This window comes from Urocampus carinirostris, chromosome 6 (genome assembly GCF_059441175.1).
Source record: "Urocampus carinirostris isolate Australia breed hairy pipefish chromosome 6, RoL_Ucar_1.0, whole genome shotgun sequence".
NCBI lineage: Eukaryota > Metazoa > Chordata > Actinopteri > Syngnathiformes > Syngnathidae > Urocampus > Urocampus carinirostris.
The window spans coordinates 5937249-5960734 of NC_142354.1; the positions used below are offsets into that span (position 1 = coordinate 5937249).

General features: G+C 40.8%; 1 protein-coding gene across 1 annotated transcript in view; it reads right to left on the reverse strand.

Moving 5' to 3' along the window:
• The window catches only part of stab1 (stabilin 1), a 126129-nt gene that overhangs the window by 72629 nt on the left and 30014 nt on the right, over positions 1–23486 (reverse strand). Inside the window, exons 14-28 of the mRNA XM_088337594.1 lie at positions 21134–21247; positions 20999–21052; positions 17811–17891; positions 17572–17730; positions 17313–17375; positions 17148–17240; positions 16761–16847; positions 13988–14099; positions 13733–13919; positions 10769–10862; positions 8696–8854; positions 6014–6109; positions 5779–5874; positions 4539–4586; positions 1971–2104 (exon numbers count right to left, since the gene is read on the reverse strand). Of these exons, the coding sequence (XP_088193720.1) occupies positions 1971–2104; positions 4539–4586; positions 5779–5874; positions 6014–6109; positions 8696–8854; positions 10769–10862; positions 13733–13919; positions 13988–14099; positions 16761–16847; positions 17148–17240; positions 17313–17375; positions 17572–17730; positions 17811–17891; positions 20999–21052; positions 21134–21247 (1577 nt within the window). The remainder of the gene's footprint in view (positions 1–1970; positions 2105–4538; positions 4587–5778; positions 5875–6013; positions 6110–8695; positions 8855–10768; positions 10863–13732; positions 13920–13987; positions 14100–16760; positions 16848–17147; positions 17241–17312; positions 17376–17571; positions 17731–17810; positions 17892–20998; positions 21053–21133; positions 21248–23486) is intronic.

Consider the following 23486-nt stretch of genomic DNA (forward strand, 5'->3'; position numbering starts at 1 on the left):
GATACAGCAGTGCTTAACACGCGGTCGGAAATTCGCGTGCGGGTGGCAGCGCGAAAAAGTTTTGCGCTGCTCAATTCTTCAGAGCGCGGGTACACAGCCTTTCACGAGCGTATCGAGGCTGAACCACGGCCAGAAATTTCTGGCCGTGAAGCAGACGCTGTTGGGCGCTGTTGGACGTTTTGAGACCGCCATATAGACGAGATACAGCAGTGCTTTACTCGCGGTCGGAAATTCACACGCGGTTGGCCGCGCGAAAAAGTTTTGAGCTGCTCAAAAGTTTGAGCACGTGGTCAACACGAGGTAATGACGCGAAAATGACGCGGAACGACGTGCTCTGGCCCCGGCCAGGGCGTGGTTACACATGGGTAGGACGGGAAATTTCAGCGGGTAATCGTGGGTGGAGCATGGTAATAGCATGTTCTGCGCCTGTATCACGGTGTTATTACGTGAAATTAGCGTGTTACGCATGTGACAGTCAAACGCCTTTCTCCGCATATATACAGCGCGATTTGCCGAGCACACGTCAGTTGTGCTCGAGACGTCAAGGGGGTGAACATGGATCCCCGTCAGCGTAGTGACCTCGTCTTAATCCATTTTTATTTCTTGACATTTCTTTTCAAGATAATAAAATAAAAATGATGCCATAGCTTGAAATCTTGATCTTCACGGGACTGTGTCTTGAGCGGTTATGATTTCTACAGCCCGGTGTTATCCGAGAAATGCATCCCTGCCGAGATTTGCATCCCCTCGCTACTACAACCACTTTAACCTCGTTTTATCTCACTTTTAGGGAATGTAATGGCGAACATATAACCAAAGCCAATTCGTCTTGCATTTGTTGGAAATGTAATACAACTTAAACCATTCCGTCTTTGTTTTTGTTGTGAACGTAATCGAACGGTAAATCCCCCCCCCCTCGCGTGAACGCGCATTCTGCTGCGCTTCCAACGAAAGCGATCGTATTCTATATAAAACGCTTATTAAAACTATAAAGCGAGCTAATTATAACAATTGGGAGATCCTAGTCTATATAACGCTCTTATTTAAACAATAAAGTGCGATCGTAGTCTACAAAATGCGTTTGTTAACGCGGATGAAAAAGTCACCAACGTCAATGCTCGCTTCCAACAAAAGCGATCGCAGCAGAATGCGCGTTCACGCGGGGGCGTGGGGGTGTTGCATAGGAGTCTGATTTGGGCACAACACCGGCTCGGGAGCTTTTATACCCATGGTCCACACGAGAAAATGACGCAGAAATGACGCGATGAGAAAGCGGAACAGTCGCCGGCGTCTGTTTAGCGGGCATAACACCGATGAACAGCGGGTTGGCCAATTTTGCGCATTTTCCATCGCAGGCAACCACGGGCAAGAAAAAAACGCAAAATTTTAGCCGTGATTCAGCCGCAAACGGCTGTGTGACCGGCCCCTTATGAAGGACATTTTGGGACAGCCTTCAGTGTTGGGTGATTTTCATTTCTACTTCGTTTATCATCATCACATTTTCCAGTTGGTACTGCTTTCTAAGGTTTGTTTTATTATTTTATGATTCAGAGAGTTTTGTTGTTGTTTTTGATCGTTTGATACTTTATCGACCATCTTTGTGATTAAATACAATCATTTTCTGAGTGCTGTGAGTTTTCTGCTTCCTGTGTTTGGGTCCATTGGAAATAACAACAAAGAGAGAAAAAAGGAGAAGAACAAGAGAAAAGAGGGATTGAGAAAATATAGAGAGATAGAGAGAGAGAGAGAGAGAGAGAGAGAGCCAGAGAGAGAGAGAAAGGAATGCAGCAAAAGTTGCTTCGGACTGGCGCCTGGCATTGGGGATATAAAGTGGACATATTTAAAACTGCAGCTCATTTTTCTCTCGCGCTGCTTTTGTCATTTGTTGTCTTGCGAGCCGGGTTGAAACCCTCAGAAGGACTGATCCAGCCCGCGGGCCGCATATCTAAAAGCCTTGGTCTCTGCGTTACCGTAGCAAGTATGGGAGGTGATGTCGCGTAGTCCAGAAGGTGAACTCGGTGTCACTCATGTTGCGCGATGCGGCTCTGGACGGGACCAGGACGGTGAGGTTGCCACTTAGGTCCTCTGCAGTTTGAGGGTACCTCTGTTAACACATACACACAACCATGTGAAGAATTGTCCAGTCAAATCCAAGCTGATGCCATAGAGCATGTGCAGTGTCGGGACCAGTTTTGGTCACGTTACTTTGAAAAAAGGAATGAGTTGTAGTTACTCAATACCTATTCAAAATTGTAACTGAATTAGTAACTGTATTACTCTATTGAAAAAGTAACCTGTTACCACGGAATGTAACTATTTCCATTACCTAAAAAAAATTGTGTCGTAAGACAAAAAATTGGACATTTTCTCAGCATAGTTGAATAGAGAAAAACGCACAGGTAGTTATGATATAGAATTCTCTCATATTTGTTGCACCTCACCAGCAATAGATTTATTTTTAAAATTGAAGTGCAAGAAATATAACATTTTTCGGGGCTCAGCCCTCATCTGCCTTTTCTTTCGGCACTTTAGTAAATACTAAATTCATTATTGCTATTTAACTGTAAGGTAGTCGCTATTTTGAATGGTGACATGATCCAAAACGAAGGTAACAACCAACTCAGAAGAGATTGGAAAATCGCGCAACTGAACAGTCAGGTTTGCAAGGCCACATCGCTGTTGTCATTCTGCAGCCAAAGTAATGCTTTGCTTTTAGCTGTCAGTAACTGTGACAGTGGAGAAATTATTTGTTAGATCATTACTGTTACGTAAAAACGTTATTTATAACGGCGTTATTACCAACCATTGTTGGCTCTAACGCGGAACAAAATAACGTATTCCCGGAACTCAATATTACAGTAATAATACAGTAACACAAAATCATAAAATTTTGTAACTCAATTGATGTTACTTCATGGTGAGTCACAGCATTTTTTTAGCTACTGTATTTTTCGGATTATAAGTTGCGTTTTTTTCCATGGTTTTGCCTGATATGCTATGCTACTTCTACTTCGGTGAGACAAATTATCGGATCGGTAAGTTTTACATTTTTATTACCGGTATATCAGTTCACATGTTGTTTTCACATTAAAATGCAAGAAGGCACTCTAGGCCTATGTTGATGATTTCAGCATCGGCCTGTTGTGGGTGGGGGTGCTTATTTTTGCCACTACTCCGACAATTTATAAACTACAACTGAGAAGAGCTGAACAAATAATGGCACTGAAAAGAAAATCATATTCATATTCAAGCAGGAAATTGTGAAATATGCTGCTGAAAACGTTAATCGAGTAGCAGTAGCAGCTAGCGATGAGTCTGACATAAGCGACAAAGAAGTTGCAAGAGGAAACAGTGCATTGTCTACCTCCCGAGTTGTTTACCAGTAAAAGTTACATAGAGGATGAATATTTCATTGGATTTCGTGATTTAGAGTGTAACTGAGAGTTTGATGAACATGTCCTTCATGCTAGTGTTATCTGAATAACTTAATATTTTACGTCATACTGACATTACTAGACATCATGTAGCATTCGTATACCGTACACTTTTTTAGCCTGTTATTCTCTATTTTATTTTAATTTTATAAATTGCCTTTTAAGATTACATGTATGTTTTTGGTGTTGTAATCTATCAAATATATTTCCCTCAAATATGCGGCTTATACTCCAGGTGCGAGTTACATGTGTTCTTTCCTTTGTATTTATGCATTTTTGGGCTAGTGCGACTTATACTCCATGGCTAGTCTGGAAAATACAGTACTTATTTCATGCAGATCGTGAACTACAGTGGCCTCGATGGCTAAATACACCTGAATATGTAACAATATCACATACTGTACAGCCGTTGATCTACTAGATACAAGAACTGCGAGGGGAGGCATGCTTATATTCAACCAAAAGTAAAGCTGCATACAGTTGAGGCGGCTCCTTTTTAAAGCGCAGCCCAGAGTACAGAACTCTGAGCTCCTCATTTACATCCACCTGACAGAATTATCGGTAAAATTCCGGTCTTTTTATGTGTAAGATTATTTTTGCAATACTCCGGGCTTGGGGGAAAAAAAGAAAACATACTATACTATACTACCGACTTCAAGCTAAAAGTGAGCGGCAGAAGAACGGCAAACTGGAAGCTGCATGAATATTCGATGTAGATGAAAACAATCAGGCACCAAAAACAAAATATGCAAAAAAGGGATAATAACATGGACAGTGCCCGCAAAGGGAGAACGGGTTTGAAGCCCAGAGACAAAATAGATATGGAGTAACTCGGCATGCAAGCTCTCAAGATTCAACAAGCAAAGAATTATAAATGCTTCCCTGATTCTAAAGGTTGGTGAACATGGTTTTTTTCTATTTCTTTTATCATTTGGTTTAGAGGGTCCGAGAGTATGAATTAAATAAACACTAGATAGTTACTTTCAGAGTTACAAAGTACTTTTTGGTGTCAGTAATCGGGGAGTTATTTTTTAAATGAAGTAACTAGTGACTTTAACTATTTACTGTTTCTCAGTTACACACCCAACACTAGTTTTTACTCACATGGATCATTCCGTACAGGCTGACCAGCAATGGGTTCATGTCCAGCTCCTACAAAAACAGGCACAAATACTCACATTCAAGAGTTAAACATAAAGTTTACTACCTAAGGATGGATAAATTAGTATATAGAACAGGGTTCGGGAACATTTTTGACCCAAAGATCCATAAAAGCAAAATATTTTAAAAACATCTTTGAAAGAGACACCATATATTTTGAAACAATATTAAACAAAACCGCCAAACCCGCTATCCAGCCAAAGGCTAAGCGCCTGCATTTTATTTTACTGTTGTGATGTTTGATTATTTGATAAAAGTGTGATAATACGAGAGCTGTGTCCTACACAATATCAATTTGTCTCGCTCCCACAGTTACTTAATAGTGTTGATGCTCATTCCATCACTTTTGTCCTAAATAATGGTTTCAAAATGAGGTGCGAGCAAAGTTCTCTTGTTAAAATGTCTCCAAATACTGCAAACGAGAATACCAAAAATTTTCATTCAGTGCAGACCGTGCTGTGTACATAGCTCCCCCACCCTTAACAATAAAATGGCTCTAAGATGCTGGGTGTTAAAATGTGGCTTTTTTGATGATAAAGTAATAATAATGTCCCACAACAACATAGATTTGTCTCCCTCCTACAGTTACTTAAGAGTGTTGATGCTCTTTTTGACCAACAAGGTATGAGCATTTTTTTTAAATGTAACAAAATACTGCAAACATGAAGGATACCAATGTATTTACCCATGGTGCAGATGGCACTAGGCGAGAAATAGTGTGTGTGCATAGCTTCGCCCCTCCCATACCGCTTACCCAATCAAATTACTCTGGGTTCTTTGCAAGAGATTTCAGGAGTTTAAAGTTTGTTGTGTGGGTTTTGGTCATAAAGTGTCTCAACAGTGAACATACATTGTTTACTGGGCTTCCATATATAGTATTCTTTAGTGACATATAGCCAAAATGGGGCCTGTTCGTGTGATACCTTCACTGTATACTATAGTTGAGACTGTACCCAATATATAGTTGACTGAACTGGATCACTTATTAAAATTGCTTTGAATTTGCATGTTTGACAATTGGCAATGCACATTTTTTATTTGAAATGGAATAAAGAAAACTTGACTGTATACAATTTTATCGCTGGGCCATATGTACTCATGAAAAGCGCCATAATTGGCTTGCGAGCCATAGGTTCCCGACCCCTGATATAGATGAACAACATTATAATTGTCATGTTTTGACCTCCATTAAGGTCCCATAGCAGATGGTTCCGTCTCCTCCATAGCCGTCCGGGCAGGTGCATGTGCGGTTGCCGTCCTCCGTCTGCTCGCACTTTGCCTGAAAATGAGTTTAAACAAACCCCATGGTGCCACATATGTTTTATTAAAGGCAATTAGATATCTTATCACACTGTATACATGATGAAATAAAAGCCCAGAACGATGCTAATGATCATTTTCATGATATTGACCATTACCAAGTCATGGCAGCCTCCGTTTTTGTTGAAGCAGGGATTAACAAGGTCACAATCCACACCGTTTCCCATGTAACCCGTTTTGCACACACACTCGCTCTGCAGAAACACATAGAATAGAATAGAATAGAATAGAGTAGGTAAAGCGCTCGTCTTGGGATCATGAGGTCGCAGGTTTGATTCCCAGCTCCTCCGTGTTATATGTTAAAGTGTCCTTGGGCAAGACACTGAATCACTAATGCCCCCGATAAGCAGGTAGTTGCCTTGCATGTCTGACGCTGCTATCGGTGAGTTAGTGTCAGGGGTCATCAGTAATTGATTTTTGGAAAAAAAATTAATATTTAAGTGCGAAAAAATGAATGTTAATTTTTTCGCGGCAAGGCCAATTAATGGGTATTTATTGGATTTCTAGCCATTAATTGGTAATTTAATTGCTCCAACCGGTGTTGCGCCGTTGGATGCGGTCGGCGCCACATGAGCAGCGCCATTTGCCGTTGACGACATCAATCTGCGTGAAGTACTCTCTAACCATTTTTTCCTTCGGTCCCATAACCGTGCGAAGATTACAATCAATACAGCGTAGTAGTAGTGGTGTACAACGTGTGCGTATGTGCATCCACGACGTACGTGCTTGAGGCAAATTGTGAGCCAATCAACAAGCCCGATTTTGTCCCGACCAATAAAAAGCTGCTTTGGAACCACACTACGTACGTACAGCTACCGTGTTTCCCCGAATATAAGGCCGGCCTTACTTCAAAATCATCGTCAAAAATTGGGGTTTTGAAATAAAAATATGTGCAAAAGTAATAAATTTTCGCTAAAAATTTCTTAGAAAAGCATTGCCGTTGTTAAATAACGTTGATATCTACGGTTTTCATAGGTAATATGAGCCTCTTATTTGCAGGAAGGTTGAATTTCATTTCTCATAAAAAGCTGGGCCTTATATTCAGGGTGGGTCTTATAATGGGGGAAACACGGTAGCTTACGCGTATGCATGCACTGTCCCGATTGTGCGTGTATGTGACCTTGACCGCATACGAAATGCTCGCGCGGCGTGAAAATTTGCACGTTTGTTGACACAATCGACTAACAAAAAACCCGAATATTTTCGCAATTAATGGGTCGCAATAATTGATAATTATTAAAATTTTGCAATAAATGGATTTATGAGTTTAAGCAACCATTCCATTAATTGTTCGCAATTAATGGCATTAATTTTTCACCAATCATTTATTGCTGACCCCTGGTTAGTGTACTTAAAAGGGAAAGTGTGAAGCACAATGTAAAGCTCTTTGGTAGGTCTTCATTGACTTGAAAAGCGCTATATAAATGCAGAACATTTGATGTTTAACAGAATATATAATTGAAAATAATAGATTAGAATAGATGTTTATTGTCATTGATATCTACGTTGTGAAACATTGTATGCAAAGAGATTAGACATGGCACTCCAGGGTAAAACTTATACTGAAGACTTTGAAGAGAAAAAAAGATGAAGATTATCAGGATGTATGGCAAAGACATAATAATTACAACATTGTGCTTAGAAAAACTGGCCTACGTTATAATAATAATAATAATGCAATTCAAAATAACCGTGCATTGTTAAACAGTGCAATAAAAGGAAGTGCAATCAAATTTAGCAGCAGCAATAAAAGAAAAAAAGTACAATTCACAAGGTAAATATTTCCCCAGTTTCGTGCAATAGTATGTGATACCACATTATTTATGTAATTTAAGAATAATTTAGGAATTATTGTAAAGGTTGTGGTGGAGTGAGGGCTAAATTCAGTGAGCTCAAAAGAGCAGTGCGTAATACTTGACCACTAGATGCCACTGTATAGTGTAATTGACTCAAAATGAGTGCTAAAAACACAAGGAATATTACAAACTACGGAAAATCAAAGGGACAAAACTTTTTTTCTTATTTTTTGCACGCCTTTGCACGGTTTTTGTTTTAGCAGCAAGATTGCGTAAAGTTATGTCTGCTCCCTTTATGTGAGGCTCCTGTTGTATAAAATAAATGCTAATGATTCAAATTGAATCTTTTCTTCCGGCGCCGTCACGAATGGCAGCCACTCCAGCAGCTCCCGTGTTATTTTCGATTGTTCTCGATTGTTCTCAGCTCAGGGATGCTGCTGGAAATGTGAATTTCCCTTCGGGGATGAACAAAGTATCTATCTATCTATCTATCTATCTATCTAATATCTCAACCCTAAAGTATTTGATCAATTGTATATGATAGTTTGTGTTTTTGCCTTTATTTCATATGCATAGATTTTTTTTACCACTATGAGGCGGTAAATAATAATACATAATGTCCCTTCAAGCTTATCTATGCATTATATTAATTAATGTATTAATTTATCTATGTACAGTATTTATTTTATTTGGAAATTATTTTTTTCAGCCAAAAAACCCTGACCAGCAGAAAATGTTTTAGATTTTTAAGTTAAATGACAAGTTAAAAATATTTTTTAGGAAATATTCAACGCAGTTGATTCTCTAATGACATACAGACATTTTAGTTATTGTTATTATTGTCATTATTACCAATGCTATAACAGACATGATTGGGGACCACTGTTATGATATAGCACCAGTTAGGGATCACTCATTAAAGATGCATTATTTAGAATAGACACATATGACACAAAATGGGGAGGAAAAAAGTTAATTTGGAACCTGTCCGGGTCCAATATGGTTGCAGTCGGCGTTTTGGCTGCAGCCCCCTCGAGTTTCCGTCAGGCAATTGTTAATCGCCACGCAAACTCGCCCGTCGCCAGTCCAACCTTCCACGCACACGCAAGACACGTTGCCCGGAGACAAGTACACGCACTCAGCCTAGCGGGAGGGCAAAATACACACCAAAATTAGATATATGGACAGTAGTTGTGATGTGGCTACAGAATTATGTGTTAAATAAAGGCTTTCATAATTGTTCATTCATGAGAAACAAAAGATCATGCTTCAGAGACTGTAAGAAGGAGAAAAACAGTAATTAATTGCTGTATCACGCTTTACTTACTTTGGGGATTTGGATTGTGCAATGTGTTTTGCAGCAGACAACACACAGCAAATGCTACAATAGTGGCATGTTGCGGAAGGCTTTTTGTGTTTGTGTGTTGGGTGGGGGTGACTGTGATAGGCTGGTGTATGCTGTCAGTCAAACAGAAAAGTCAATACGTCCACCCAAAACAGACTGCGAAGCACGGCGAGAGCTCGTAATTAATTGGCTTGTACATTAAAAAGAAATTCCTTAATGTAATCAGATTCTTGAAGAGATTCAGAAAGCTCAAATACATGCTGATCACCACCAGGTGCTCTGTAGATTGTTATCAGGTCCAGGAGAAACTAAGGTGGCTTTTGAAAGAAGAAGAAATAGCAAGGCTGTTGGTCCAACCTACTGGTAATTTTCGTAACAACGCTAACAAGCCACCTTTGCCAAGCTTGTATCTAGCCAACGCCAGATCCATTATGCATAACAGATGACCTGGAGCTACAAGTCGTGGGAAAATGTTCTATCATAGCGGGGACCTGGCTCAATCAGAGGGCACCGGATGCTAGCGTGCTGCTAGCCAGCCAATCTCTAAATTGCTTTCATGCACTGAAAGGAGAAGCCATCCATATTTGTTTTACGTTTGTATGACGACAATGAAGATCATTCATTCAACAACAATTCTTTGTTCTGTGTGTTTACTTGTAGATCTATAGATGTTATTTTGTTACAGTAGTATGTACAGTAGTATATGAGACTGATATCTAATATATAAATAAATGTTTTTACTTTGTGGGTTTTAACTATCGCGGAACTTTTTTGAAACGCAAACCCTACGAAAAACAAGGGATCATTTATCACAGGGGTGTACAAACTTTTCAGAAAACGGGCCAAATTTGGTAAGCTGAAAATGTGTGAGGGCCGACTACTAAACAGTCTTTAATATATTCACTCTCCGTGAAAAGTTTGCAGTGCTTGGCAATCAGCGTTGCAACCTTGTAGCTCGCTTTTGTTGCATTTTCGTTTGACCCGCGGGGTCTCATGAGAAAGCGTTGCTGTGTTGTTAGAACAGCTTCCAGTTGCTTTACCTTTTCACAGCTTTCGTTTCCAGTTAGCTATAGCAGTGCCTCATCATAACATATCTTTTGAAAACACCAGTCACTTGGCAAATTAGGCAGACGGAATTGTTTCGGATTTCGATGTATACTAAAATTTCCACTTGTCCTGGGATCACGGCCATCACATTCAACTTTTCTATTTTGTCTTTTACAGTGGCTATGTTGCTAAAATTCTCACAGAAAGCCAAGGGCAAGGTGGCCAAAGAGCGACTGCCGTCGTATGGTAAAATGGTCATTTTTTATTGATGTACACATTTATTTTATACTGCCTTTAACATTACTGGATCGCCAATTATTGTTAATTTTATGAAATACATCGCGGGCCAGTAAAATTTTGATCACTGGCCGTAACTGGACCCTTGGCCTGACTTTGGATGTCTTATTACTATATGCCAAATGATTTATCTGCAGTATCTGTTTAGCAGATAATAATGCAAAATGTTGATCATGAAACAGATGCCATGCAACACAGGTTGGGAAACTGTAGAGCAAAAATCTTCACAGCAAGAAATCTATTGCAGTACAATTATGGCCAAATAACGTGTTTCGGCTTCAGCAACATAAAGATACCTGCCCTTTGAGAGTTTCCTCCACTGCAAGTTATCGTTTTTTATAGAATGTTGTTTTTTTAGGAAATCTTACGTTGACGTGGCATCCTCCTCTGCTGCTCTTCAGACAGCGGTTGACTGCCGTGCACGAGTGTCCGTCACCCTCGTAACCGTCCCGACAAACACATCTGCACAAGGATGCAAATCCATATTTTCAAGCAAAAAACGGACAAGAAGCAAGCAGAGAAAGGAAAATATTGACAAAATGTATGAGATAACTGTTTTGATGAGCAGGGGTCTCGAACCAATTGAGTAGGGGGGCTGCTAAAGCCAAGGTTTGGGTGGGGTTTTCCGCATAAACAGCCCTGATAAAAACATCCCGCTATCATATTGGGGGCCGCAAGTTTGAGACCCCTGCTCTCGATCGACACTGTAATATTTGCCCACAAAATATACATATACATACACACATACATATATATATACCGGTATATATATATATATATATATTTATAAATTTTTACCAAAATATACATCTATGTATACATATACATACACATACACACATACACACATACACACATACATATATACATATATATATATATATATGTGTGTGTGTGTATGTATACATATATATATATATATTATATATATATATATATATATATATATATATATATATATATATATATATATATATGTATATATATATGTGTGTGTATATACATATACATACACACATACATATATACACACATACATATAAGGTTTGCCCCTAAGGGACATTTGAGGTGCCGGCGGACCTGATTTTCTAGTAAAATTATTTTGTATTGGCTGACTGAGTCTATTTAACACATATTTGAATGATTACCCTGGTAATAACATATTAACAACATAGTAATAACATGATATGTTGTTATTTTCAATTTTAAAAATAAATTCCAGTCAATGGGCTTAAAGGACAAAAAAAAAAATCTGTTTAAGTATCGATAACTATTAAAGCAATTATAATTAAAAGAGTATAGTAGTACAACAAATTATGACAGAAATAGTACAAATGCTGCAAAAATCCGACAGCAGAAATACCAAAATACAACTACTTTCATTCTGCAAAGGAAAAATACTATATAAATATTACAAAAATACTAATAAAGTAATTCTATGATCGGAAAATATTACTACAGAAATACTACAACAGAGGTACGCCAAAAATACTACTACAACAATACAAAAATACTAAAGAAGTACGACAAAAATATTATTATGGAAATATTACAAAGATACTACAGAAATACAACTAAACTACTACCATTAAAAAACTTCAAAAATACCACTACAGTAACACTAAAATAGAAAAATACATCTTCAGAAATATTATGACAGAATGAGATGGGCTCCAGCGCCTACTACTACGGAAATAACATTACAGTAAAACTACAAAAATACTGCAGACATTTTACCAAAATATACATCTATAGTAATACTACAAAACTAAATATGTTTATATATTATTTTGCTTTAATTGTGAATAATCTATTTGTAAAATAAATATAAAGAAATATCACATGTGGACGTGTGCATGTAAATATATTCATTAATGAAATATTTGGGTAGGTCTCCAGCATTTGCCACTTGGCCGAATGTCCTCACCCATCCCTCAGTTAAATAGTAACTTTCAGAATAACGTGCTACATTTGGTAGAGGTAAGATATTGGGACTGGGGCCCGAAACCGACCGAAATTCGGGTCGGGTTGGGTGAATCTTCCTAACTGAGGCTGATTCGACAGCCTTAGCTGCGTTGATGTCCTACTCTGGCGAAGATTCAGTTGGAAAACATTTTTTGCTTGGGTACAGATGCCATTATTTCATTTAATTAGAGAACATTAATGGACACGTATTTGATTAAGCTACATCTGAACAACGTGTGACAGCAATAGCTTGAATATAGCCACATCGTTGTTTTTCCTATCTAATGAATGTTAAATGTGTTCATTTTCTCAGCATCATTCATTTTGTTTTCGTTCTACCAAAATACAATCAGCAACGCCGAAACTTAGAATGGCTTTAAATAGGAACTTTTACCTATATGAAACGAGAGTATTACGTTTTGCCATCTCATACACTGCGTGTAATCGGTACGTATGACTGGTAGGACAATCGACTGCACAATTCCCAGGAATCTGCTTAGTGTGCATGCGTGCGCTTGAGTGGACAAGGGCGCTGGGCATTAGTAGGACGTCTCGCCGTGTAGGAAGGAAGTGAAGAACACCGATCGGGCTTCTCTTTCGCCGTTTTTTTTTTTCCTTCGTGGAAGAGCTACACAGCATCCACAGTTTTACTCAAGTAATTATTTACATAAATGCTTACCAAAAGTTTAACTCAAAATCACTAAATCTAAATAAATTTTCCTCCTTGGTGTTGTTGGGGTAAAAAACGCGCGGATTCCCCCTCCAACACCCCCACATCAGCCGTCATTTCAGCTTCTTTTCGCTAGCTTATAAGCTTTACAAACTTTCTTTCTGGTTTTTGGCCAAATCTTTCACTATTTGCAACTTATAATCTTTAGAATTTGATGTTCTTTTCTGTGCCATTTTGTTCACATAATGACAATATAAGTAAATTAAATAATGTACTAATAATAACAAAATAGATTTTTGAGCTATCTTTGTCCCCGTTGTTCATTTGTGTGTCTACTACAACAGAAACTCAAAAAAAATACAACAAAACTTCTACAAAACTAAACATCAAATTCAGTGGTTGAAAACAGGGACCTTATATATTGTTTTGCTTTCATGCAGAAGACAAAAATATATAGAAATACTTCAAAAATACCAGTATAGTAATACTATAATACAAAATTATTATTCTTCTTTTGAGGAGGGGCATGACCGAAAATAATCATTGATAATCATTTCCAAATATTTGCCCACCAGTCAAACGGAATAATAACTTTTTAAATGAAGTGTAACTTATTACTGCTTTAGTAAAGCGCCCACACGTTATTAGTTACTAGAGGTTACTAGTTGTGGTGATCCACACAGGTCAACTTTCTCACGTTTTTTGCAGGCCGTTGTGCGTGCAGTAGGCGTTGACATGGCAATGTTCCATCAGGTTGTCAGCGTTGCACGGCGTGGCCGCTTTATCGCAACGATCTCCGGAGAAACCTTCCAGGCACGAGCCGCGGCGACACACGCCGCCGCTGCCCGGCCGGTTGTCGCAAACGCCGTGAAGGCACTGACACTCTTTGAGTAAGAAAAACACCATCAAAGACCACCATGCCTTCCCAGTAGACGAAAGCTCAAAGCGTCACCTTCATCGCAGTGCTCTCCGTGTTTGGCTGGGTCGGCGCAGATGTGGCAGGCCACGCCTTCGAAAGGAGATTGACAGCTGCAGGAGCCATTTCCACTGATACCGTCGTAGCACTGTGAAAATGTGAGCATACATGAGGAGAAAAAAAAGCTATTCAAATATCTAAATTCATCCTGGTTGATAAATCCCGATTTGTGTGTGTGCGTGAGACTAGGCTAGGTTCACACTTCAGGATAATCATACCTGTCAACCTGTACGATTTTGCCGTACGAAGTACGTATTTTATGCATTTTAAGACGAGTACGACGTACAAGGAAATCTGTATGGAAAAACGCAAATTTGTCAATGATGGGTACCATCCGGTATACACCGACTATCACAAAACGACAAATCAAGTCAAAGGAGTTCGCCGCGGAAGCCTCTATTTCGGTATCGTTTTTTTCGGTGCAAACGAAGCGAGCGGTTTGATGCTACTGTGCGCATGCGTCTGCCGCCTGGGGATTTCACATCATGCATCATTCAGAAAAAAAACAATATGGTGTACGATTATTTTGTATTTTGTTCGGGAAAAAAAAGACAGTTTGTACGGGCATGGAGCCGTGGAGGTTGACGGGTATGGATAATCTGATTCTTTTTTGTACAAACACAACCTGTATCCCATCTGTTAAAGTCTGTCTGAATGGAACATATCCTTTTTTCCACACCAGACCTAGGTCACTTTCATATGCGGTCATAAACACGATACATATACGATCGTTTGGAATGAGACTTCTGTGTGAACGGAGACGCATTCATGCGACATGCACACCATAGATAGGCGACAGACGTCACTATTCTGCATTCAATGAGGCGGGAGGAAGCGGACAACAACCATGGAGGACAAAAACAGAATGTCATGAATCACCCGATTAATGGATGATAAATCGGTAGTATCCTCTCATGTTAGTTAATTAAATTTACATTCATATCACACCACACGGAGACCTTTCAATAGGGGAGAAGCGAGGTTTTATTTAATTCATCTTTAGGGTGGGACATCTCCCCGCTGTGAACATCACAGAGTTCTTCCGCAAACATGAGCGCATTGCGTGTGACGTCATGTGTCTTCTGCGCATATGGTCCACTTGTGGCGTTGACAAAAACATCGTATTTCACCCAAAAATCGTAATTGAGCATTAAGCCCTGCGGTGAGAACATGGCCTTTTAGATCCCAAACAACTGAACTGCAATATTTGTGAAAATTTACACAGTTGTACTTTAGATCTCCGTGACTGTCTTTAGCTGGGTTTCATGTCAAGCAACCCTTACTAGAAATACCACCAAAATTTTGAAACATCTGCGCTCGAGGGGTCTGCATTTGTGGGATGTCTAAGGCCCTCTGGTGGCCAAATTGGGTACTGTAGCTCCCGACCAGCGACCACTTCAAGTACCCGAATCCAGTTTTATAAAGGAACCAAACTTTGATTTAAGCGATTGTTTCTTATGCACACGTTTCAACAAACCACAGCCCTAATAACCTTGCCCAAGTAGAATGCCCAGCAACGCAGGGGCATTTGCTCGTACAAATAGAGTAGAAGTTTCCTAACTGCCACATACAGAAAAATAAATAGCTTCAAAGGGGCGGCAGTAGCTCAGGAGGTAGAGCGCTCGTCTTGGGGATCCCAGTTCGAGTCCCGGCTCGTCCGTGTTACATGTCGAAGTGTCCTTGTGTGAGACACTAAACCCCTAATACCCCCAATAAGCAGTTTAGCGTCTTACATGGTTGCAATACAAGGCCGCTATTGGGAAATGTGGAGCATATTGTAAAGCGCTTTGGGAAGTCATTGACTTGAAAAGCGCTATATAAATGCAGATCATTTCATTTCATTTACATTTCAAAGACCCCTTTGTTTTGTTTTCCAAGGATCCAGTACCACAGCATCCTCCTAAGGGTGCTAGCAGGAACATGGACTGGAGGATAACCACATTAACCTCTCTTTACTCACACCATACACAAGTGTGTTCATTCAGAACCTTGTATATATTGACTGTGCTGACAGCTGAAGCAGAAATTTTCAAAAAGAAAAAATAAATCATGGTAAAAAAAAATCATATTAAATGAGTGACATTTGGCGGTTTTATTATGTGCATTGTGTTCTGCAGCAGACAACACCCAACAAATGCTATCACGAGGGCAGGTGGCAGAGGGCTGTGTGTGTGTGTGTGTGTGTGTGTGCGCGCACCCTTGTATTTTAATAATTACAGAATATCCCTGATGCTGAAGCACAGCTAGCTGGCTGCTCTCTACAGCGCTTCATACACTGAAAGGAGAAGCCCTTTAATTTCATTGGATTATTGTATAATGAAAAAGATCATTCATGCATTCACCTGCAATTTTGTTTTATATTTGTTGATTTATAGTTATTGTCATATATATTGTACGTTACTGATATCCATCCAATACTTCGTGGCTTTTGACTATCGCAAGACTTTTTTGGAACGTAACCCCTGCGAAAAAGAAGGGATTACTGTATATTTGGCTACGTTTCTTAGCCTCTGGTGTTTTAGATACTATGCCTGGCTGCCTCCCTTTCTGTGCGTTATACTAATCAGTGCATCTGCATTGTGATTCTGTACCAACCTGTTAGAGTTCATGACAGTCAGTGAATTTCATAATCTAACAGTTGTAGATTCATCAATTCATTGCAGCATTTATAAAAAAAAATCCACAAAAGAATGAAAAAATATGCACTAAAAAGTGGTCTTGCACAAAAGAGAGGTAAATTGTTGCTGACCGTTCCTTTATCGTAGCAGGGATGCTGGAATCCACCGATGCACGGCTTGCAGTCGGGCCCATAAAAACCTTTGCAGCACTCGGCCGTCTGCTCGGGAAAATAACATACTTTGAGAGGACAGCATCCATACATATTGTAGTATTTTTTGAATTTCCATACAATTTGTATTATACACAGCAAATGGTCTGTTTTCTTATCTTGCTTATTTTACTCTCAGTCCGTCTTTCTCACACTGTCTCTCTCCGTCTCTCTTTCTTCCCCTCTCCCCCATACCCTCTGTGTCTCTCTGTCTCCCTCTCTATCTCTATCTCTCTTACTTATTTTGTTAGAGGGCAAAACCATTTGAGTGGTGCATTGTGTAAAAATTAAATGTGAATGTTGCCTGACCTGTGTGGTGATGTTGCAGTACTTGGCACAGCCTTTGCTCACTGACCGATGCAGAGGTGACGGCGTGTATTCACAGCCAATCAGGTGAGTGTTCTGAAGCACAGGGCGTTAACTTGGACGGATGCAAGCATGGACAGACACGGACGGGCAGGGATAGATTTTTACCAGTTCAGTGCTACCAACAGGGCAGGACGTCTCGTACAAGTAACTGCAATGAACGCACGGACCCTGAAATGAGAAAAAAAAAATTGTTTCCATTACTGTATACAAAAATGTCCAGTATCGCCTATCCTTAGTCTGGGTGACACATATATTGCTTTTTGTGTCAACGAATGTATGTAATCTTTGAGTATCTACGCGTGAATATGCTAGTTTTCATGCGTGTATTTTGATTCTGTATTTGTTTGCGTGTGAACGTCCTCACTTGCTTGATCTTGCTTGTGACAACATCGCATCTGTGTGGCATGATGGGCAAAATGGTAGAAGGGTAGAGGAGGCCGTCAATCACGTGAATGATGCCGTTTAGCGCTCGGTTATCTGGCGATATCACACGCACGCCCTTGTCGCCCAAGACGATGTCTCCCTGAGAAAATAGGTCGGGAGGGGTCCCATCAGTGTAGGACCCCCCAATTAAGACTCTCCAATTAGAGAGTGGCGGCTCACCTCAGCGGACGTGGAGATGGTCAGCAGCTGATTGGCTGTTGTTTCAATGCGTGAAAGGGAAGTCAGGTCATCAAATGTCAGCTGTAGGTGCAAAGGAAATACTTTGCTTTTGATTGAATCTACCACAGGGGTGAATAGTATATGGCTCGTGAGATAGATACAGCAAGGGCCTTCCTAATATTCTCTGCGTCGTTCCAGTTTCAGTACATGCAATGCCGATGCAGCACGGTAAGAAATTGGTTTGCTCCAAAGTATATAGACCAGGGTTTCAACTATAAAGGGCAGAGTCTTAACTAAAGTCAACGATGTTACTCCAACCGATCCCGTTTTGGCTGCATGTGTCTATGGAATCCTGTATATGGGAGGGAGTTCATCAAACAATGTATATTTCACTGTTGCAGTACTTTTGATGAAAACCCACAGATGAAACTCCGGTGATCTTGTTAAATTTTGTCAAAAAAAGACAACATTAAAATATCTTGCTTTCATTTTAGTAAAATATATCAAATAGCAGACAAACAAAGTGATATCTGAGAAAGAAAATTGAGTTTATAGAATTTACAGAGAGTGTGCAATAATTGCTGAGACAAAAGTAGGCAGGTGCATAAATTTGGGCACCCCAACAGAAAAATTACATCAATATTAAGTAGATTCTCCTTTTGCAGGAATAACAGCCTCTAAACGCTTCCTATAGCTTCTAATGAGGGTCCGGTTGAAGGTATTTTTGACCATTCTTCTTTACAAAACATCTCCACTTCAGTCAGGATTGATGGTTTCCGAGCATGGACAGCCCGCTTTAAATCACACCACATATTTTTAATAAAATTCAGGTCTATGGACTGAGATGACCATTCCAGAACATAGTACTTGTTCCTCTGCATGAATGCATGAGTAGAACTTGAGCGGTGTTTGGGATCGTTATCTTGTTGAAGTACACACAAGTTCAGCTTTTTCACTGATGAACATTGTTCGCAAGAATCTGCTGAAACTGTTTGGAATCCATGCGAACTTAAACTTTAACAAGATTGCCAGTACCTGCACAGGCCACACAGCCCCATAGCCCCACAGAATGATGGAACCACCACCAAATTTCATTGCGGGTAGCAAGTGTTGGAATGCTGTGTTCTTCTTCCGCCATGCATACTGCCCGTTATGTCCAAATAACTCAATTTTAGTTTCATCAGTCTACAGCACCTTATTCCAAAATAAAGCTGACTTGTCCAAATGTGCTTTAGCATACCTCAAGCGACTCTGTTTGTGGCACGTGCGCAAAAAAGGCTTCTGTCGCATTAATCTCCCATACAGCATCTCTTTGTGCAAAGTGCGCTGTACATTTGAACAATGCGTAGTGACACCATCCGCAGCAAAATCATGTTGTAGGTCTTAGGAGCTGGTCTGTGGGTTGAGTTTGATTGTTCTCACCATCCTTCAACTCAGCTTATCTGAGATTTTTCTTGGTCTGCCACCGGGCTTTAACCAGAACTGTGCCTGTGGCTTCCATTTCCCCACTATGTTCCTCACAGTGGAAACTGACAGCTGAAAACTCTCAGCGATCTTTGTGTATCCTTCCCCTAAACCACATATGTCATAGTCAAGGCCCGCGGGCCACATTAGGCCCGCGAGAGGGTTTTACCTGGCCCGCGTGACGATATCAATATATTATTAGATCCGGCCCGCAGGCCGCTGCAAGCCAGCAGCCCGCAGTACGCATGAATACTACATTTCCCACAATGCAACGGGGACGCGCCGAGCGGGAGCAAAGCGGGAGGCGGTTTGATTTATTCAGCAGTCGATCAGCAGCAGTCATTAGCATAATAGCAAAAATTAGCCCACAGATACCCATGAACAACGGCTAAACGGAAGGTGGACACTGAAAACCGGGGCTTTCAAACAAGTAATGTAGAGTTGTAGTAATACAGTACTGTATATAAATGTATGTAAATACAGTAATAATACAGTAATGTTTCCTGTGCAATTACACATTTGAAGTTTTTACTCCGTTCAAGTTTAAAAGTTAAATATGCACATAAAGAAGGTCTTGTTTTTTGTTGTTCCCCTCGGGAATTTTAAAGATTTATTGTCTATGTTGACTATGTTGTTTTTGTTTGCCGACTCCGTCCTGGGAGTGTTTTTTGTTTTTCGGCTTTTCATGGAAAATATATCTTGATGTGGACAACAGTCTTTTGATAAAATTGTCTCCTATTTAGCAGAGAAAATGACTTTTGATTGTTATTATTTGTTAATCAGTAATTCCTTTTTTTCACACTAACCCAGAGAAAGCACAGAAAGGAAAGTCAATGTACATTTGAGCAGGACAGATGAGGTCCAGTGTGTTGATTGTTATTGGTTTTAAGTAACAAGAGATTTTTGCACTTTATTTTATTGTATTTCGAGGCAATATTTCTTTTTAATAATTTCAGATGATTGAATGATAGAAAATGGTTATGAGTTGTTGTTATGAGATATGTTATGAGTTTTTTATATAAAGGACATTTGTATTTTGTGCCTGCTGAAATTAAAAATGACTGACAGAGTCATAAGAAAATATTGCTTTATTTATCCAATCATATTGTAATATATTTGTTGTGTTTTCAGTAGGTTAAATCTTGGTTTCAGTAAAGATTGGACAGTCCGGCCCTCGGCTTGTAGCCAAATGTTTTATTTGGCCCTCCGTCCATTTGACTTTGACACCCCTGCCCTAAACCATGATGTTGAACAATCTTCGTTTTCAAGTCATTTGACGGTTCTGAGGCTCCTATGTTGGCACTCTTCAGAAGATGCAAAGAGGAGAACGACTTGCAACTGGCCGCCTTAAATACCCTTTCTCATGATTGGCTTCACCTGTGTATGTAGGTCAAGGGTCAATGAGTTTAACAAACAATTTTTTTGTTCCAGTAATTAGTGCTCAAGGTATTCAAATCCGTAAAACAACAAGGATACCCAAATTTATGCACCTGCTGACTTTTGTTTAGGTAATTATTGCACACTTTCTGTAATCCTATGAACTTCATTACACTTCTCGGATATCACTAAGCTTGTCTGCTGTATGATATATCTAACTGAAATTGCTGATCCGAACAACCAATAAACCAATAAAAAGAAAATTTTGAAAATGATCAGGGGTGCCCAAACTTTTGCATACAACTGTATATTGTTGAATAGAAAATGTAACATATTGCCATCCTTACGCTGCTCTTGGAATATATGTGGTTTCGGAGTAGTTCTTGAAGTTTGTGTTTAGCCTGAGGACCAAGAAGTTTGTGTTAGTCGAACGCGGAAAGAGCAAATTGAAAGTTGTGGAGGTTTGATTTGCGGTCGCATACGTGATTGAGCATGTAGAGAATGCTGCCGTCTCTCGCATTGTCCACAGCCTGGTTGCTGGGGATGAACACGGTCAGAGGGCCCGGGCCATTCAAGGGAAGAGCCATCCCACAATTCTGGAAATGCAGACATGCACAAAAAGCTCTTAAGGGCCTTCCAAATTCAGTTTATATAATATCAAATGGTGACTATTAGCAGAGAATAGGGGGGAAAGCAAGTAAAACATCATTATAATTAACCATTTCGAGTGGAAAAGTTAAATTCCTTCTGAATCTCAAATGCATGGCCCCAGAGCCGTTGCTAGCCATTTGGGTGCCCTACGCACAAATGCTTTATAGTGTGTGTGTGTGTGTGTGTCTGCCCCCAGCAAAGTCCAGCTACCGCAGGAGTTTGCATGTTCTCCCCATGCCTGCGTGGGTTTCCTCCAGACACTTCTTTTTGCTCTCACATTCCAAAAATCATGCATGTCAGGTTAATTGGCCAGTCTTATAAGTGCGGATAAGCTAGTGAGTTGTATGTCTACGTGTGCCCTGCGACTGGCTGGGAACCAGTTCAGGCTCTCCTCTGCACGCTGCCCGAGGACAGCTGGGCTGGGCTCCAGCACCCCCGCAACCCTACTGAGGATAAGCAGTGCAGATAATGGATGGATGGAAGGTGAGGACTTTTTAATTTTGTTGTGTTGGTAAAATATTGTTTTAACATGCTTTGTATAAGATTTGTGTTAGTTATTTATTGCTGATAGAATAATATTTTATACAAACAAATTAGAGACTCGCATCTAATAGGCCAGTGCGCCAGAGCAGTCACATCCGATATGCCAGTCGCCCTATGAGCCGACGAAAAATAATTCGAAGTAAGTAGAGTGAGCTCTTTAAATGATTGCGCCAAATGGGTGTGGACAGACGGTAAAATAATAAGCGACGCACGAGCTTCATCTCGTTTATTCTTTTTTCTTTTCGCTCCAGACTTTTGTAGCCGTTTCGAGGCCATGTTCGCACAGGTGTTCACCAAATTGCAATTGAGGCATAATCGAATATCCCACAGGGAGGGTAGGGGGCCACCATGAGACCGGAGATAGGCCGGGGCACAAAGCAGATTCACCCCTTTTCTCTGGAAATTTGGTTGACGCTGTTTTTGTATTGTGTAACCATATTAGCGCATATCTTTTACACTTCATCTTTTTCACAGTGATATACTGTATATTGATCTGCTACCTTATCGTGGTGGAGGAGTTTGTGTGTCCCAATGATCCTAGGAGCTATGTTGTCGGGGGCTTTAAGCCCCTGGTAGGGTCACCCATGGCAAACAGGTCTTAGGTGAGTGTCTAGATAAAATGCAGATCAGAAGACCCCTAATGATGAGACAAAACTTTGGTCCTCGATTTCCCTCGCCCGGACGCTGGTTACCGGGGCCCCCTTCTGGAGCCAGGCCTGGAGGTGGGGTCCGCTGGCGAGCGCCTGGTGGCCGGACCCTTACCCACAGGGGCCGAGGTTGTCAAAAAGCTCCTCGGTGGCAGGGCCCCGGGGGTCGATGAGATCCGCCCGGACTTCATTAAGGCTCTGGATGTTGTGGGCGTGTCATGGTTGACGCGCCTCTGCAACATCGCGTGGACATCGGGGACAGTGCCTCTGGACTGGCAGACTGGGGTGGTGGTTCCCGTCTTTAAGAAGGGGGACCGGAGAGTGTGTTCCAACTACAGGGGAATCACACTTCTCAGCCTCCCTGGTAAGGTCTATTCAGGGGCACTGGAGAGGAGGGTTCGCCAGGAAGTCGAATCTCGGATTCAGGAGGAACAGTGTGGTTTTCGTCCTGGCCGTGGAACACTGGACCAGCTCTATACACTCTTCAGGGTCTTTGAGGGTGCATGGGAGTTTGCCTGTCCGGTCTACATGTGTTTTGTGGACTTGGAGAAGGCATTCGACCGTGTTCCTCGGGAGGCCCTGTGGGGGGTGCTTCGGGAGTATGGGGTACCGGACAGTCTTATATGGGCTGTGCGGTCCCTGTATGCCCGGTGCCAGAGTCTGGTCCGCATTGCCGGCAGTAAGTCGGATTCGTTCCCGGTGAGGGTTGGGCTCCGCCAGGGCTGCCCTTTGTCACCGATTCTTTTCATAACTTTTATGGACAGAATTTCTAGGCGCAGCCTTGGCGGGGATGGAGTCCGGTTTGGGGGCCTCAGTATTGCGTCACTGCTTTTTGCAGATGACGTGGTGCTGTTGGCTTCCTCAGGCCGTGATCTTCAGCTCTCACTGAAACGATTCGCAGCCAAGTGTGAAGCGGCCGTGATGGGGATCAGCACCTCCAAGTCCGAGGCCATGGTTCTCAGTCGGAAAAGAGTGGAATGCTCCCTCCGGGTCG